This window comes from Salvelinus sp. IW2-2015, linkage group LG23 (assembly GCF_002910315.2).
Source record: "Salvelinus sp. IW2-2015 linkage group LG23, ASM291031v2, whole genome shotgun sequence".
In the NCBI taxonomy this organism is placed as follows: Eukaryota; Metazoa; Chordata; class Actinopteri; order Salmoniformes; family Salmonidae; genus Salvelinus; species Salvelinus sp. IW2-2015.
The window spans coordinates 44,078,314-44,094,940 of record NC_036863.1 but is presented as its reverse complement, the minus strand read 5'-3'; the positions used below and the strand labels follow the sequence as shown (position 1 = coordinate 44,094,940).

General features: G+C 42.4%; 1 protein-coding gene across 3 annotated transcripts; it reads right to left on the bottom strand.

Annotated features, from left to right (window-relative positions):
* Positions 1-1,075: 1,075 nt before the first annotated feature.
* senp3a (SUMO specific peptidase 3a) lies at positions 1,076-15,862 on the bottom strand. Of its 3 annotated transcripts, none has more exons than XM_070434657.1 (12): positions 15,687-15,862; positions 14,767-14,991; positions 11,890-12,578; positions 11,431-11,616; positions 7,327-7,441; positions 6,916-7,063; positions 6,540-6,587; positions 6,215-6,292; positions 5,812-5,949; positions 5,170-5,253; positions 5,028-5,078; positions 1,076-3,502 (listed from the first exon to the last, which is right to left on the bottom strand). In XM_070434657.1, exons 3-12 carry the CDS (start codon positions 12,527-12,529, stop codon positions 3,392-3,394), a joined length of 1,599 nt encoding a protein of 532 aa, XP_070290758.1. In that variant the 5' UTR covers positions 12,530-12,578; positions 14,767-14,991; positions 15,687-15,862; the 3' UTR covers positions 1,076-3,391. The 3 variants fall into 3 exon arrangements, with proteins under 3 accessions (XP_070290758.1, XP_070290759.1, XP_023824943.1); XM_070434658.1 differs by having other exon boundaries at positions 14,767-14,979; XM_023969175.2 differs by lacking the exon at positions 14,767-14,991.
* Positions 15,863-16,627: the final 765 nt, after the last annotated feature.

Sequence of the window (16,627 nt, the reverse complement as noted above, 5' to 3'; positions counted from 1 at the left end):
AAGTTCCATATGCACAAAAAGCTTACTTAACTAAAATTGTGCACAAATGTGTTACCATCCATGTTAGTGAGCATTTCTCCTTTGCCAAAATAATACGTCAACCTGACAGGTGTGGCATATCAAGAAGCTGATTAAACAGCATGATCATTACACAGGTGCACCTTGTGCTGGGGACAATAAAAGGCCCCAAAAATGTGCAGTTTTGTCACACAACACAATGGCATAGATGTCTCAAGTTGAGGGAGTGTGCAATTGGCATGCTGACTGCAGGAAAGTCCACCAGGGCTGTTGCCAGAGAATGTAATGTTCATTTCTCAACCATACGCCGCCTCCAACATAATTTTTGAGAATTTGGCAGTACGTCCAACTGGCCTCACAACCACAGACCATGCGTAACCACGCCAGCCCAGGACCTCCATAATTCTGTCTGTTATAAAGCCCTTTTGTGGGGAAAGACTCATTCTGATTGGCTGGGCCTGGCTCCCAAATGGGTGGGCCTATGCACTCCCAGGCCCACCAATGGCTGTGCCCCTGCCCAGTCATGTGAAATCCATAGATTAGGCCCGAATGCATTTATTTCAATTGACTGATTTCCTTAAATGAACTGTATATAACTCAGTAAAATTGTTGAAATTGTTTGATGTTGCGTTTATATTTTTTGTTCAGTATAGTTTATAGGCTCATGAGAAATGTCCAGATCCTGAAATGGGCAAAACTAGAAACTGTTCCCCATGGGTCATGACCACAGTGTAGATCATGAACTCGCAAATTTCACCAGACCGCGGCTGCCTTCCCATGATTAAATGTCTCTATAACGGAATATTGAATGACATTCGTGCTTTCCTGTAAAATCGAGCGGTTATGTTTTCTAAGCTCATAGGCACTGAAGCTTGTGGTGATCAGCTGCATGTTATTGAGCATATCCACAATTATATTGACTACAAGTTAAAGTGCTTAGGGATGTAAAAGTGGCTTTCTCACTGACCTAGGCCAATTTGGACTGGGCACATGACCCACTATAGTGACTGTCAATCATCAAATCAATGGAATGAAAATAATATATTTACAAAATAAATAACATTTATCCATTTATTCGATTACATATGTCAAATCAAAAACATGAAGAACGACCCATTTATAATTTTCTGTGTCAGCAAGCCACGACTATTCATTGGCCAAAACGTACTGGTGCACAGAACCGATAATTAAAAACACAACATTTGAATAATCAAATCATTAATTTTCTCATTATTTAATATTTCCTTTAGACAAAACAAAACCGTTTGTGTTGAATGATTTCAGATTCAAATAAAAATAAATCAATTATCTTGTCATCTAATAGGAAATATTAATTCGCCCAAAATTAAATGGACCACGAACCATGTTCCCTAAAAATGAATACAAATCAACTGAAAATAAGGTTGTGATCCATCAACACTTCATCAAGACTTCTCTTCAGTAGGTCATATGATTGAGTGTAGTCTGGCCCAGGAGTGTGAAGGTGAACGGAAAGGCTCTGGAGCAACGAACCGCCCTTGCTGTCTCTGCCTGGCCGGTTCCCCTCTCTCCACTGGGATTCTCTGCCTCTAACCCTATTACAGGGGCTGAGTCACTGGCTTACTGGTGCTCTTCCATGCCGTCCCTAGGAGGGGTGCGTCACTTGAGTGGGTTGAGTCACTGACGTGATCTTCCTGTCTGGGTTGGCGCCACCCCTTGGGTTGTGCCGTGGCGGAGATCTTTGTGGGCTATACTCGGCCTTGTCTCAAGATGGTAAGTTGGTGGTTGAATATATCCCTCTAATGGTGTGGGGGCTGTGCTTTGGCAAAGTAGGTTGGGTTATATCCTGCCTGTTTGGCCCTGTCCGGGGGTATCATCGGATGGGGCCACAGTGTCTCCTGACCCCTCCTGTCTCAGCCTCCAGTATTTATGCTGCAGTAGTTTGTGTGTCGGGGGGCTAGGGTCAGTCTGTTATATCTGGAGTACTTCTCCTGTCTTATTCGGTGTCCTGTGTGAATTTAAGTATGCTCTCTCTAATTCTCTTTCTTTCTCTCTCTCGGAGGACCTGAGCCCTAGGACCATGCCTCGGGATTACCTGGCATGATGACTCCTTGCTGTCCCCAGTCCACCTGGCCGTGCTGCTGCTCCAGTTTCAACTGTTCTGCCTGCGGCTATGGAACCCTGACCTGTTCACCGGACGTGCTACCTGTCCCAGACCTGCTGTTTTCAACTCTCTAGAGACAGCAGGAGCGAGATACTCTTAATGATCGGCTATGAAAAGCCAACTGACATTTACTCCTGAGGTGCTGACTTGTTACACCCTCGACAACTACTGTGATTATTATTATTTGACCCTGCTGGTCATCTATGAACATTTTAACATCTTGGCCATGTTCTGTTATAATCTCCACCCGGCACAGCCAGAAGAGGAATGGCCACCCCTCATAGCCTGGTTCCTCTCTAGGTTTCTTCCTAGGTTTTGGCCTTTCTAGGGAGTTTTTCCTAGCCACCGTGCTTCTACACCTGCATTGCTTGCTGTTTGGGGTTTTAGACTGGGTTTCTGTACAGCACTTTGAGATATCAGCTGATGTAAGAAGGGCTATATAAATACATTTGATTTGACTTAAATGAAAGTTATTTTATTTTCAACACTATACCCCTGGCTATCCCCCAACAACATCAAGGACCAAAAAATAATCTCTCGTGGCCTCCCAAGTGGCGCAGCGGTCTAAGGCACTGCATCGCAGTGCTTGAAGCGTCACTACAGACCCGTGTTCGATCCCAGGCTGTGTCACAACCGGCCGTGACTGGGAGTCCCATTGGGCTAGCACAATTGGCCCAGGGTCGTTCATATTAGTGGAGGGTTTGGCCAGGGGGGGCTTTACTTGGCCCATCGCGCTCTAGCGACCCCTTGTGGTGGGCCGGGCGCCTGTAGGCTGACTTTGTTCATCAGTTGAATGGTGTTTCCTCCGACACATTGGTGAGGCTGGCTTCTGGGTTAAGAGGGCGGGTGTTAAGAAGAGCAGTTTGGCGGGTCATGTTTCGGAGGACGCATGACCCGACCTTCACCTCCCCGAGCCCGTTAGGGAGTTGCAGTGATGAGACAAGATCGCAATTGGATATCACAAAATTGGGGAGAAAAAGTTAAATATGTTAAAATATATTTAAAAAAATATTATAATAATCTCCTACTCTAAGTGCAACAACCGTTCTTTTGTTTAGTATCCTCATAGGAGTACAGTTTACTTATATCAAAAAGGAAAATAAACAGATAGAAAATAAAAATGCAACAATGTCCATCTTGTAAAAAACATATCTGCCTAGAGAGCTGGGGGAAGGGAAGGGTGAATAGTCTTCGTCTTCTTTCGTTCTACGATAGTTCTTTCATTCAAACTCACAGTGAGAGCTTGCAATGACACAACTCTTTGTACATGAGTCTCCTTAGCTTTGGCATATCCAGCTGGCCAAAACTGAAAGGCTGCTCTAAGGCTAGGCACTTACAGTACTGTGGAGAAAAAACAGAAAAACGACGCAAAGTTAATGTCAATATCAATGGCAAATGTAATGATATTATCTCAGCAAAAAAAGAAACGTCCCTTCTTCAGGACCCTGTCCCTGTCTTTCAAAGATAATTCGTAAAAATCCGAATAACTTCACAGATCTTCATTCACAGTGTTTAAACAGGGTTTAAACACTGTTTCCCATGCTTGTTCAATGAACCATAAACATTTAATGAACATGCACCTGTCGAACGGTCGTTAAGACACTAACAGCTTACAGACGGTAGGCAATTATGGTCACAGTTATGAAAACTTAGGACACTAAAGAGGCCTTTCTACTGACTCTAAAAAACACCAAAAGAAAGAGCCCAGGGTCCCTGCTCATCTGTGTGAACGTGCCTTAGGCATGCTGCAAGGAGGCATGAGGACTGCAGATGTGGCCAGGGCAATAAATTGCAATGTCCGTACTGTGAGATGCCTAAAACAGCGCTAGAGGGAGACAGGACGGACAGCTGATCATCCTCGCAGTGGCAGACCACGTGTAACAACACCTGCACAGGATCGGTACATCCGAACATCACACCTGCGGGACAGGTACATGGGGGATGGTCTTACCATGGGTGATGGTCGGATTCGCGTTTATCTTCAAAGGAATGAGCATTACACCGAGGCCTGTACTTTGAAGTGGGATCGATTTGGAGGTGGAGGGCCCGTCATGGTCTGGGGCGGTGTGTCACAGCATCATCGAACTGAGCTTGTTGTCATTGCAGGAAATCTCAACGCTGTGCGTTACAGAGAAGACATGCTCCTCCCTCATGTGGTACCCTTCCTGCAGGCTCATCCTGACATGACCCTCCAGCATGACAATGCCACCAGCCATACTGCTCGTTCTGTGCGTGATTTCCTGCAAGACAGGAACGTCAGTGTTCTGCCATGGCCAGCGAAGAGCCCGGATCTCAATCCCATTGAGCGTCTGGGACCTGTTGGATCGGAGGGTGAGGGCTAGGGCCATTCCCCCCAGAATTGTACGGGAACTTGCAGGTGCCTTGGTGGAAGAGTGGGGTAACATCTCACAGCAAGAACTGGCAAAGTCCATGAGGAGGAGATGCACTGCAGTACTTAATGCAGCTGGTGGCCACACCAGATACTGACTGTTACGTGAAAGGACGTTTCTTTTTTTGCTGAGTTTACATTTACATTTAAGTCATTTAGCAGATGCTCTTATCCAGAGCGACTTACAAATTGGAAAGTTCATACATATTCATCCTGGTCCCCCCGTGGGGAATGAACCCACAACCCTGGCGTTGCAAGCGCCATGCTCTACCAACTGAGCCACACGGGACCAGTTTAGTAGTTTAGTAGAGTACTGCATTTATGATAGATATCAAAGCAAATTACTTTTCTACCGGTTTGTGTGTAGCATACAATGAAGTATGAAAACTGTTACCAACACACAACATGATTAGATAGACAGATTGCACTTTAGGTTCTGTTATTGAAATATGAATAGTGATACTTAAGTTAACCCACCTGGAGGACAAATGCTCCGCAGTCGCTGTCATTGTTCTGCCTGCCCACGTTCTGGGAAACACATGGGACAACAACAATCACATAAACATGGGATCAACTGACAAATAAACATTGCCCACCAAAACTCCAAAAGCCCTCTTACCATTTTGAAGAAACCCTTCCACCCTGTGATAAAATCCTTCTGCTCTTTCTTGATTGCCTCAGCTTGTAAGTATTTTGCAATGTGCTAAAAAACCAAGAGAAATACAGGGGTGAATATGAATCCACTGAGGGATAACAAAAATACAAGTATATCCACTGAGAGGAGCAGATGTGTAATCCTATAGATCAGTGGTATTCGAAGTCGTGGGTAGCGGGGGAACATTTTATGAACAAAAAAATCAAGAGTACAGATTATTGTATTTGACAGTATACAAAGGTTTGAGACAGATCATGTGAAACGTTTACTCAAAAGTTTATTTACTGGCTTCTTTTCATTTTGATAAGAGATAAAAATGCAATGAATTGAAGGTTATTTGTAAAAATCTGTAAAAATCTAAATGTACAGATTTTAAGATTGTGTCATTAGATTTGGGGTGGGCTCGTGAGAAATTCTTGGGGGGGAAAAAAATGGGGTTTCCCCTGAAAAAGTTTGAATACCACTTCTATAGATCAAAATTACAGACTGACCAAATGGAGTGTTTGTACTGGCATAAAGGCAGATTTATACTTTCTACATTCGTATAACTGCACGGGTCTGACTGCACAGATAGACTTTAAGCCCAGGGAGGTACACTACACAGACCTTTGGGCAGCGGCGGTTGAGGGTGCGCTGGGAGTCAAAGTATGTGATGGCGCGCTGTGGGACGTCCACACACACCAGAGACCAGTGCACCTCCAGATGGATAGGGATCAACAGTAGCCTCTTCTGGAAAATATTCACCTGGAAAAAAAGATATGGATGGAATTGTAATTTTATTACATATTTTCCACCCCTCTACTTTTCTTTACTCTCTAGGGACTACAGTGATACATTTACAGAAATGCTGATTAGTGTGCATTGTTCACGTAAAATACATTATAATAATACTTCTGGCATGTTGATTCAAAAACAAACAAAAAAAATGCATACAAACAAACCAACAAACACACTTGACAACATAACTATAGAACTCCTGCTAAATAAAATTCCGCCAGGGATAACTCACATTTTTTGTCCACCGTTTGACCCCGTCGTAGCCCTTTGTCCTCAACTTGTCGTAAAAAAAGCTGTTGAAAAAATGAACCTGAAAGAAAGAGGAGAGTAGCCATGGTGTGAAAGGGAACACATAATACACAAGTTGAGTTTCTGCGCACACACAATAGCGGGGCTTTCCTGTGTTGGCGGGAAAAATGCAGGCAAATGACAAATGAGGAATGGGGCATAACATGACCGATGAGGTAAGAGGATGCCAGCACCTAAATGTCATCCGAATGTCTCTCTCCTAAACATATATTTTACATTCATATTACTAGGCATGTTCATTTTCTCACCTCTTCTGGGACTGTGTCCATAACCATATCCCCATACATGTTCATGATCTGTGGTTCAAGACAAGATATTATTAAAAGACAAAACTTTAATATAATTTCTTAAAAACACAAATATTTATATTATTTAGTCCCAATGTTTACATAAATCACACGCTGAAAAAGAAATGAAAATCTCACTCTATTCTATACGGAATCATATATAGAATTGGCAAATCATAAGTACATTTGAAATATTTAATAAACTGCTAATGTAAAAAAACTCACAAAAAGTAAAAAATGTGAGGTGATTTGGCCTGACCAAGACATACCAACTGAGATGTGCTATTGTGGCTCAGAGAATACAGTGTTCTTTTCAAATGTTAAAGAGTAGAAGTACCTGGTCATTGAGCCAGTTCTGTCCATACAATGTGCTGAGGTCATCCATTGTGAGGGTGTGGCGCTTGTAGTTGACACGGAACCCCCTCACCATGGCAGTCCCAGACAGACGCTGGTAAGACTGGATGAGGTGCTGCACAACAACTCTCCTTTGGAAGGGACACAACACTTAATGGAGACACTTTTCAACATGAAAATACAAAACATGTTCATTAGACAGACACCAAACGTTTCGAACAGCAGTGTGACGGGGAGGGACTACTTGGACTACTTGTACAATAAGAAACGCTTGTTTTCATTTCCCACTGCAAAACACTGAAAAGTAATTCCCATCGTGTGCCTAATGAAAATGACCCAGGATGCTGAAATGCAATGAGCATGATGAGGTTAAAGGCCAATAATCGTGACAAACCTGTGTGGATCGGAGAAGTTCTTGCTGGGGAAGATGTCCTGTAGCTTGTCCACCACCTCATCCACATGGATAGGGATCATGCTCCCGTACTGGTGCAGGAATTCATTCAACATACCTGGGAGAGATCGGAGACAGTCACAAAGCCACACAAATTAAATGACACCTTTTATTATATAATCACCAAATGACATGTTTTAATCACCTTATTATATTGTATCTATGGTTAAAGCTTCAGTCTGGAGATTGAGCTCAATCAATGCATCATTTCTGGTATAAATAGTAAAAACAATTTGCCCAGTCAACGTTGACCCTAACCCATTAATGGACCATTTAGGAATATTTCTTCAATAGCCTACCACATCTGAAGTGAATTAATTAAGGGCTGTCCCTGACTAAAATAGATCTTGGTCGACCGAGAGACGTCCAGTTCTTTCGACCAATCGAAATGTTAACTTATTTTTCCATATAGACAGACACCCTATGAGTTTGAATAAAATCAACTACATAAGCACTGAGCTTGTCTGATGCTTTAAGCACACTGTTTGATTAAATAATGAAGACACGCAAATGACTCACACGGTGTTAAAAACAATGACAGCGAGTGCATGTGACTGGCGCTGTTGTCTCACTCTCCTAACTACTGCAGCGAAAAGGCACCACACCAGCTCTGTCCGTGCTGAAGCTGCAACATCATTACAGCCATGTCTGACTGAAATGTTCTGTCACCGAACTCCCTAATTTAGGAAAAACATTCCCTATTCCCTCAACCCTTGCTCTCTTTAAGTGAAACATGTAAGCGTCGCAAGCATGTGACCAATATGGCCTATCATAATCACATCAATAAATTGGTAATACAAAAAAAACTCAGAACACAGTAACACGTGACAACAAGGAGGACGTCAAAAATAAACTTGAAATGGGCAAATGTTAGTTTTCTGGTTGCTGAGGAGGGAAAGGGGAATTCAGAATTTGTTCTTAACTGACTTGCCTAGTTAAATAAAGGTTACATACACACACCACACTGAGCAAAAAGTTATTTTGTTGGCATTTACGCATGTCCCCATTACCAGTAAAACATAATCAAAACCTATTTCTTACTTGCTATGCTGTTTCGTTGTTAATTTGTTCAGTCGTTTCATTCTCAACCAGGATTTCTATGGAACACCGTTTGGGTCTTTGCGTGTCTAAAAGATATACATCAAATAACACTATTTGACGTGTCAAATAAGCTTGTTGACCAATCAGGACTTGAATATGACTGCACGTCACATAATAATTTAACGCATTCATAAATTTTTTACTTAGTTATTACACATTGATTACACTATCACTCGTATTTCATATGTCACAACAATACATCGACACGTATGCTATGATGCTGGTAAAGTTGTCTCGCGCACCTACACTGATGGTCATAAAAAAAAGCTAGCTAGCTCATGGATGCAAGCAATGTTCTTCCCCAAAAACATAGCAATACGACAATCTGTTTCAGTAGCTATAGTTAGCTAGCTAACTATATAGCTAGGTGTCATCTAAAATAACCCTAATTTATAAGACAGTTCTTATTTGATTAATGGTGGTCGGGCCCATTTATGTGAAGCTAGCCACAATAGGGATTAGCCACAATAGTAGACTTTGCAGTTAGCCTTCAAAATAAAAGTACGTTATTGACAGTGATGCAAATTAATACAAATAGTAGAATTATGCCATAATTGAATAGATCCTGGTAAATGAGGTTGAAATGTTATATAAAATCAACAAAAGACAAAATCTCCTGTACTCCCTGTTCACCCATGACTGCGTGGTCATGCACGCCTTCAACTCAATCATCAATGTTGGCAGACGACACTACAGTGGTAGGCTTGATTACCAACAACGATGAGACGGCCTACAGGGAAGAGGTGAGGGTCCTCGGAGTGTGGTGTCAGGAAAACAACCTCTCACTCAACGTTAACAAAACAAAGGAGATGATCGTGGTCTTCAGGAAATAGCAGAGGGATCATTCCCCCATCCACATCGACGGGACAGTAGTGGAGAAGGTGGAAAGTTTTAAATTCCATGGTGTACATATTACGGACAAACTGAAATGGTCAACCCACACAGACAGCGTGGTGAAGGCGCAACAGCGCCTCTTCAAACTCAGGAGGCTGAAGAAATTTTGCTTGTCACCTAAAACACTCCTGTCGGGCTGTATCACCGCCTGGTACGGCAACTACTCCGCCCACAACCGCAAGGCTCTCCAGAGGGTAGTGCGGTCTGCACAACGCATCACCGGGGGGCAAACTACCTGCCCTCCGGGACACCTACAGCACCCGATGTCACAGGAAGGCCGAAAAGATCATCAAGGACAACAACCACCCAAGCCACTGCCTGTTCACCCCGCTTTCATCCAGAAGGCGAGGTCAGTACAGGTGCATCAAAGCTGGGACAGAGAGACTGAAAAACAGCTTCTATCTCAAGGCCATCAGACTGTTAAAACAGCCTTCACTAACATAGAGAGGCTGCTGCCAACAGACTCAAATCTCTGGCCACTTTAATAAAGGTATCACCAGTCATTTTAAATAACGGCACATATGTTATACATTACCCTCTCTCCCTCAGTAACATGAATAAGTATATTTCATATTCTCAGAACCCAACACTAGTTAATATTTACTCACAAGGATTCCTAAATCATTGCTAAGAATAATGACAATGACTGCAGTTTCTACTGGTCATTGTTTTCAGGCTGGTTGTATTGGTGCTAGCTAGGTACCAAGCTAAAGCTAGCTAGTTACCCCAGAAGTTGCGGTCGAACAAATAATGCTTTATTACCAACGTGGTATTGTAAACACATCGTTCGTGGCCGGTGTTTGCAGACCTTTTTGTACAGCTTTGACAGTGCTACTGATTGTAGTGGAGACGCTTGGCTTGCACGTGCAAATTCAGAACACACAACATTCTACAATGGAACTGTGTTATTTGACATGTCAAATTAAAAGCGTATTTAACACGTCAAATAGTGTTATTTGACATGTGTCTTTTTTGACACGCAAAGACCCAAACAACAGTTCCATAGTATGTCGTGAAGATAATAGCAGTGACGCTATTACTGTGTAACTCCGCAAGGGCAACATCTGAAAAATAGCGCACTTGGTAGTGTGTACCGGTGCTCGACCAGTCGGCGAAAGCCAACATCACCCACGACAGAGAACAGTTGATTGTCAAGGGCAATGAATTCCATTATCTTGCCGTTAATGGATTTCGCCTTTGAGTTGTCTCGCTGAAATGTTGTTACTCTTTCAAATGACTGCTCGACTTGTTGACTTCTCGATCCACACTGCAGACATTGTGGGCTAGGTTAGGAATGCTGTGTTGCACGTGTAGCGCAGCATTTTACGTGGCGTCATTACGTCATGTACCTACGTTATATAGGTATGCACGTCAGCTTTGACATCGGTTTTGCACATCGGCGTTATACTGGACATCCCTAGTTGTAACGTAAGAAAATGTGGAAAAAGTGAAGGGGTCTGAATACTTTCCGAATATACTGTATATGGATGATTTATAAAGCCAGGCACATTTAACAGTTAAGCTATTGACTATAGGCCTAATTGAGTTCGGGTTTCCTCTCTCCTCAATTTTCTTAGACAAGGACTGTGTCCTCGTCTCTACTCCTGCTGCCTTCGCCGCATTGTTCTCAATCCCAATATGCTGGTTAACTTTGCTATTAATAGGGAAAGGTGCCAATTCTACAGCGCACTGAAGATTGTTTCAGAACCGCGGACAGCGAATGTATCCAACGCTGGAGAAAGCGCATGTTATAAAATAATGTTCCATTTATTAGTGTTGCACCATTATTTTTTACATAATATAACCATATACAACTTCAGTATTACATGTCTTAGAGTGATGGACTGTGCAATCCCCGTGGGCCCCCACAATGGATTAGTTCACTGAGACAGGAGCGAATCAGACAGGTGTCTTGTGCACCATGAATTTGCTCAACTAAATTAATCTCAGTCCAAAGAATCGACCAGTCGACTAAATGGGTTCAGCCCTACCTAGTGCGGTTTTCCATTTGTTTTTAACAGAAAAGTAGACTAGTATTCAAAGCTGTTTTACCTTGTACACAGGAGATGTGTTCACTGCTGAGTTGCTGCTGAGGTGGTGGTTTTGGTTTATCCCTGTGGATGGTTGGCAGGCCTATAGGCGACTCCCGGAAGCCCAGCCCGTCCCTGTCCGCAACCTTGGCTGCATTACTCGCCACCTCATTCCCTATGTGTCCATTTGTCCCACACACCCAAGGGTCTGAGGAAAAATAGGAGATGGGTGCAGATCGTGTAAAAAATATGAACATTTATTAACCATTTCAGCTCTACAGAACAGTCTGTGATTATTCTTTCTTTCATGAAATGCTACTGCTCATTTTTGAAAACACAAATTAAGTAAAGGGGGTGGAGGGAAACAAGTCATTCTGATACAACTTCCAGTTTACATGTTGGCATATATTAATATATATATTCATGTTTCATGCCACATCCAACATTAAATTTGGTCCAAAAACAACAACATTATACATACCATCTCCAGCCTCTATATCTTCCCTTCCCTTAAAGCAGCCCTGAGTTCCCCCACGCAGACAGGATCTTCCTGGCTTCTGTCTGTTGTGGAGATGTTTGTTCCTGCTCCTGAGGTGCCACCTCCTAGGCCTAGTTCGCTTGTACCCCAGGCCCAAAGACCCAGCCCATTTAGCCAGCTGGCACCATGTCCTCCAATGCAGGGCCAAGCGAGTGCGGCGGTTCACAGTCCTACTGAGTCTATACCAGCGCAGCAGCCTCCGCATCCTGAACCCATTGGGCTGTGTTTTTATTTGTGAGGGGCTACCAGAGTCACTGGCTGTGGATCTACTCTGATGATGTGATGGCGATAGAAGTGGTGCAGTCCAATCATCCTCTCCTGGTTCTTCCCAACTGAAATCCTCCTCCTTATCCTCTTCACCGTGGTCCATATCCATACGTTCTTCCATGCCCCACATGCTAGCTTCCTCCTCAGGCCGTCCTAGCTTGAAATGCATGGAACTTCTATGGACATGGTGAGGCGTTCTGGAGTCCAACAGATATCCTGGTCCAGTGGCCTCCTGTCTGACTGTCTCAGGGTCCCCTGCCAGTGTCAGCTCATTGGTCCAGTGGTTCTGTGCCAAGCTGTCTCCACTGTCTCGCATCTCTCTCTCCACGGGCACCCCACCAACAACACCTGCTTATAGCCTCTGCCTGGAATACAAAACAAGTGAAGTGGAAATTGTAGTTAAGGAACAAGTGATAGTAACTACTGTAACAATAGTAATAGTAGTATTAGACCAGGTAATACTCTTAAACCATTCATTCCCACATTTTTCTCCAGACAAGCCACTATGCAAATCTTATGCGATTAGTAACCCTAACATGTAACCCATATTGCTTTTTAGAGAGAGGAGAGTAAAGAGAGTGAAACATACAATGCTCTGCCTATAATAAAATTAACTGACATTTTCCCCTAATCCTTAGCCCCAATACAGTACATTCGTAAAGTATTCAGACCCCTTTTGACTTTTTTCACATTGTTACGTAACAGCCTTATTCTAAAAAGGATTAAATAAAACATTTTCCTCATCAATCTACAGAACGACACCCCATAATGACAAAGTGAAAACTGGTTTAAAAAACTGGTTTGCAAGATCGAATCCCTGAGCTATCAAGGTAAAAATCTGTCTGTCAAAATCCTAGGCCGTCATTGAAAATAAGAATTTGTTCTTAACTGACTTGCCTAGTTAAAAAAAGGTTACATTTTTATTTTTTAATAAGGTCTACTGCTACATCAGCCCCAATTGTAAAAATAGGTGTACTCCTGCATTTCAGCCCCAATATTCATACAAACCAGGTCCACACCTGTACTTCAACTCCAAATTACATACCTACAAAGTCTGCACCTGTGCATAAACCCACTTAGTCAATTGGTCCCATGTGCATCAGTTGGTAGAGCATGGTGCTAGCAACGGCAGGATTGTGGGTTCAATTCCCATGGGGGACCAGTTAGAAAATATAGGACCTCACAACTCTAAGTAGCTCTGGATAAGAGCGTCTGCTAAACGACTAAAATGTCAAACTAAGCCAGGTCTAAATGTCCTCCAAGCCTGAATACTCAAACTGTAAACCACCCCTGCACCTCAGCTCCAGAACTCTTACAAACCAGGTCCACACCTTTGAGTCCCAATGCTAATATAAAGACCTACACCTGCATATTTCAGATTAAAATACCCCTACGAACCAGGTTTACACCTGTGGCTATGTCCCAACACTGATAAACCAGGTCTACCCTTGTGATTATTCAGCAAACCTCACATAAACCAGGTCTACCATTGATCAAGAGAAACCTAGACATTAAATACTTGTTAAGTTATTAAACTTATTCAGTTTATGATGTATCTATACATGGCCAATTCCTCAAAATAACAAAATATGAAGTTTTTGTCAGAATCACTGATTTAAAACATATGTAAAGGATAATGGAGAATGGAAAAATAATCTGTCAGATCATATTGGTCAAGTATATCCATAACCCAACTCAAATCTACTGAAAAAATAAATACATCTGCTATAATTAAATATGTATAAAAATGTATTAAATAAATTGGAGCAAATGTGACCGCTATACACTATATCTACAATAATATGTGGATGCCCCTTCAAATGAGTGGATTTGGCTATTTCAGCCACATCCGTTGGTGTATAAAATCGAGCACACCGCCATGCAATCTCCGTAGACAAACATTGGCAGCAGAATGGCCCGTACTGAAAAACTCAGTGACTTTCAACTTGGCACCATCATATTATGCCACCTTTCCAACAAGTCATTGTCAAATTTCTGCAAATTTGTTGCCCCGGTCAACTCTAAGGGCTGTAATTGTGAAGTGGAAACATCTAGGAGCAACAACGGTTCAGTCACGAAGTGGTAGGCCACACAAGCTCACGGAACGGTACCGGCAAGTTCCAAACTGACTCTGGAAGCAGCGTCAGCACAAGAACTGTTCGTCGGGAGTGTCAAGAACTGGGTTTCCATGGCAGAGCAGCCGCACACACGTCTAAGATCACCATGCACAATGCCAAGCATCGTGGTGTAAAGCTTGCCGCCATTGACTCTGGAGCAGTGGGAACGCAGTCTCTAGAGTGATGAATCACGCTTCACCATCTGGCAATCCGACGGATGAATATGGGTTTGGCGGATGCCAGAACAACGCTACCTACCCCAATACATAGTGCCAACTGTAAAGTTTGGTGGAGGAGGAATAATGGTCAGGGTTGTTTTTCATGGTTCGGGCTAGGCCCCTTTGTTCCAGTGAAGGGAAATCTGACCGCTACAGCATACAATGACATTCTAGACAATTCTGTGCTTCCAATTTTGTGGCAACAGTTTGGCCCTTACCTGTTTCAGCATGACAATGCCCCCGTGAACAAAGCGGGTCCATACAGAAATGGTTTGTCAAGATCGGTGTGGAAGAACTTGACTGGCCTGCACAGAGCCCTGAACTTAATGAATTGGTATGCCGACTGCTAGCCAGGCCTAACATCAGTGCCCGACCTCACGAATGCTCTTGTGGCTGAATGGAAGCAAGTCCCCGCAGCAATGTTCCAACATCTAGTGGAAAGCCTTAACAAAAGGAGGTTGTTATAGCAACAAGCAGGTGTCTACATACTCTTGGTCATAGATTCAATGTATTGAAAATGGCAGATATGTAAACTAGACACTTTAAACATTATATTTACAAAATCAACATAAGTCAACAATGTATTTCTTTTTTACGCTGTTAAATACAGACTTTTGGTACCAAATTCGTCAATAAAAGTACACGTATGAGATTTATACTTGGGGGTCTTTTGACCATTTTGAGAAATCATGAAACTTCCCTGAATCATACTTGACACCGTAATAATGCATAATATATAACTTATTTGTTGATAAGTACAACTTTAACTTCTCTTGACTCTGTAAAGTGTAAATGTTTCAACTATTGTGACCGGTGAGATTAAATGGGTTAAGTGTTTATTTATCACGGGAGGCCATAGCATGGATTACTGAAATATTAGTGCTTAGTTTAGTTTCGGGCAAATGTTTCTCGCAAACTGGGATTCGCTAAATGTGTGTCGTGAATAAGAACCTTCGTTGTGATAAGTTTAAATATAATGAAACACACGATACTTCATCCAACCGGATAGGAGGTTAGAGGATAAGTATCTTGCTGGCCAAATTGTCTTTCATATGAAGCGCGCGCAGAGCACATAAAATCGGATTCTCAACACGGCGAGGTGTCGGTTGGATGAGTGAGGGAGAAAACAACTACTTACCGTTTAGATCTAGTGTTTCTCCGAAAGAGATACCTGTCAATGGTCCATTTTGTGTTTATTTTCCGTTATTTGAATCGAATAAACGATAAATGCTTTCCCATTCAATGAAAACTGGCGCTTGCTTACGCTTCTGTGAAGCAGACAACAATAACTAAGTACTTCCGGGTCACGGATTTTTGGAATCCTCCAGAATATGTGTCCCATGAGGTATACTTTGTGATTAATAATTAGGACAAAAATGTACACAATTATCGATATGTTATACTAGTTATCATACAAAGAATAATTAAAAGTATTTCTAAAAGATATGTATCACACAACGCCAAAGTTTTGAGGGAGTGTGCAATTGACATGCTGACTGCAGGAATGTCCACCAGAGCTGTTGACAGAGATTTTAATGTTAATTTCTCTACCATAAGAATTTGGCAGTATATCAAACCGGAAAACCACGTGTATGGCGTCCTGTGGGTGAGCGGTTTGCTGATGTCAATGTTGTGAACAGAGTGCCCCACGGTGGGGTTATGGTATGGCAGTAGCGGTAGGTGTGTAAAATCACTGAGGAAGCCAAGCCAGTAAAAAATACATATTACAACCTATGGTGTGATTATTGCATTGTTTGCTCTCTAACCCATTTGTTCATACGACACCTTGATATAAAATAAGGCCGTGCCAACAAAAATACAACAGTCACAGGGTGGTGGAATAAATTCAACTACACATTAGTTTGTTTAATCACAAAACCGGAAAGCAACATCAGTCCGATGAAGTCCACAAAGCAAATATTGCATACAAACAGTTATATCACCTGTAGCATGGTCAAGCAAGTTAATGTTTTCAAAAGTTTACTAAACACCTACTGATTTAGAACCACGTAGTTACCGCAAGTCAGCACAAAGTCAATATGAGCACTGCCTCCGCTATTATAGTACTATTTCAACTTA

Bases quoted from the DNA above. Each gene is read 5' to 3' on its own strand.
- senp3a (XM_070434657.1), bottom strand. From the start codon at position 12,529: ATGCGAGACAGTGGAGACAGCTTGGCACAGAACCACTGGACCAATGAG. The intron at 7,064-7,326 runs GTTTGTCACGAT...TCCCTTCCAAAG, and splicing joins AACTTCTCCGATCCACACAG to GAGAGTTGTTGTGCAGCACC. The intron at 6,588-6,915 runs GTACTTCTACTC...CTTGAACCACAG, and splicing joins AGAACTGGCTCAATGACCAG to ATCATGAACATGTATGGGGA.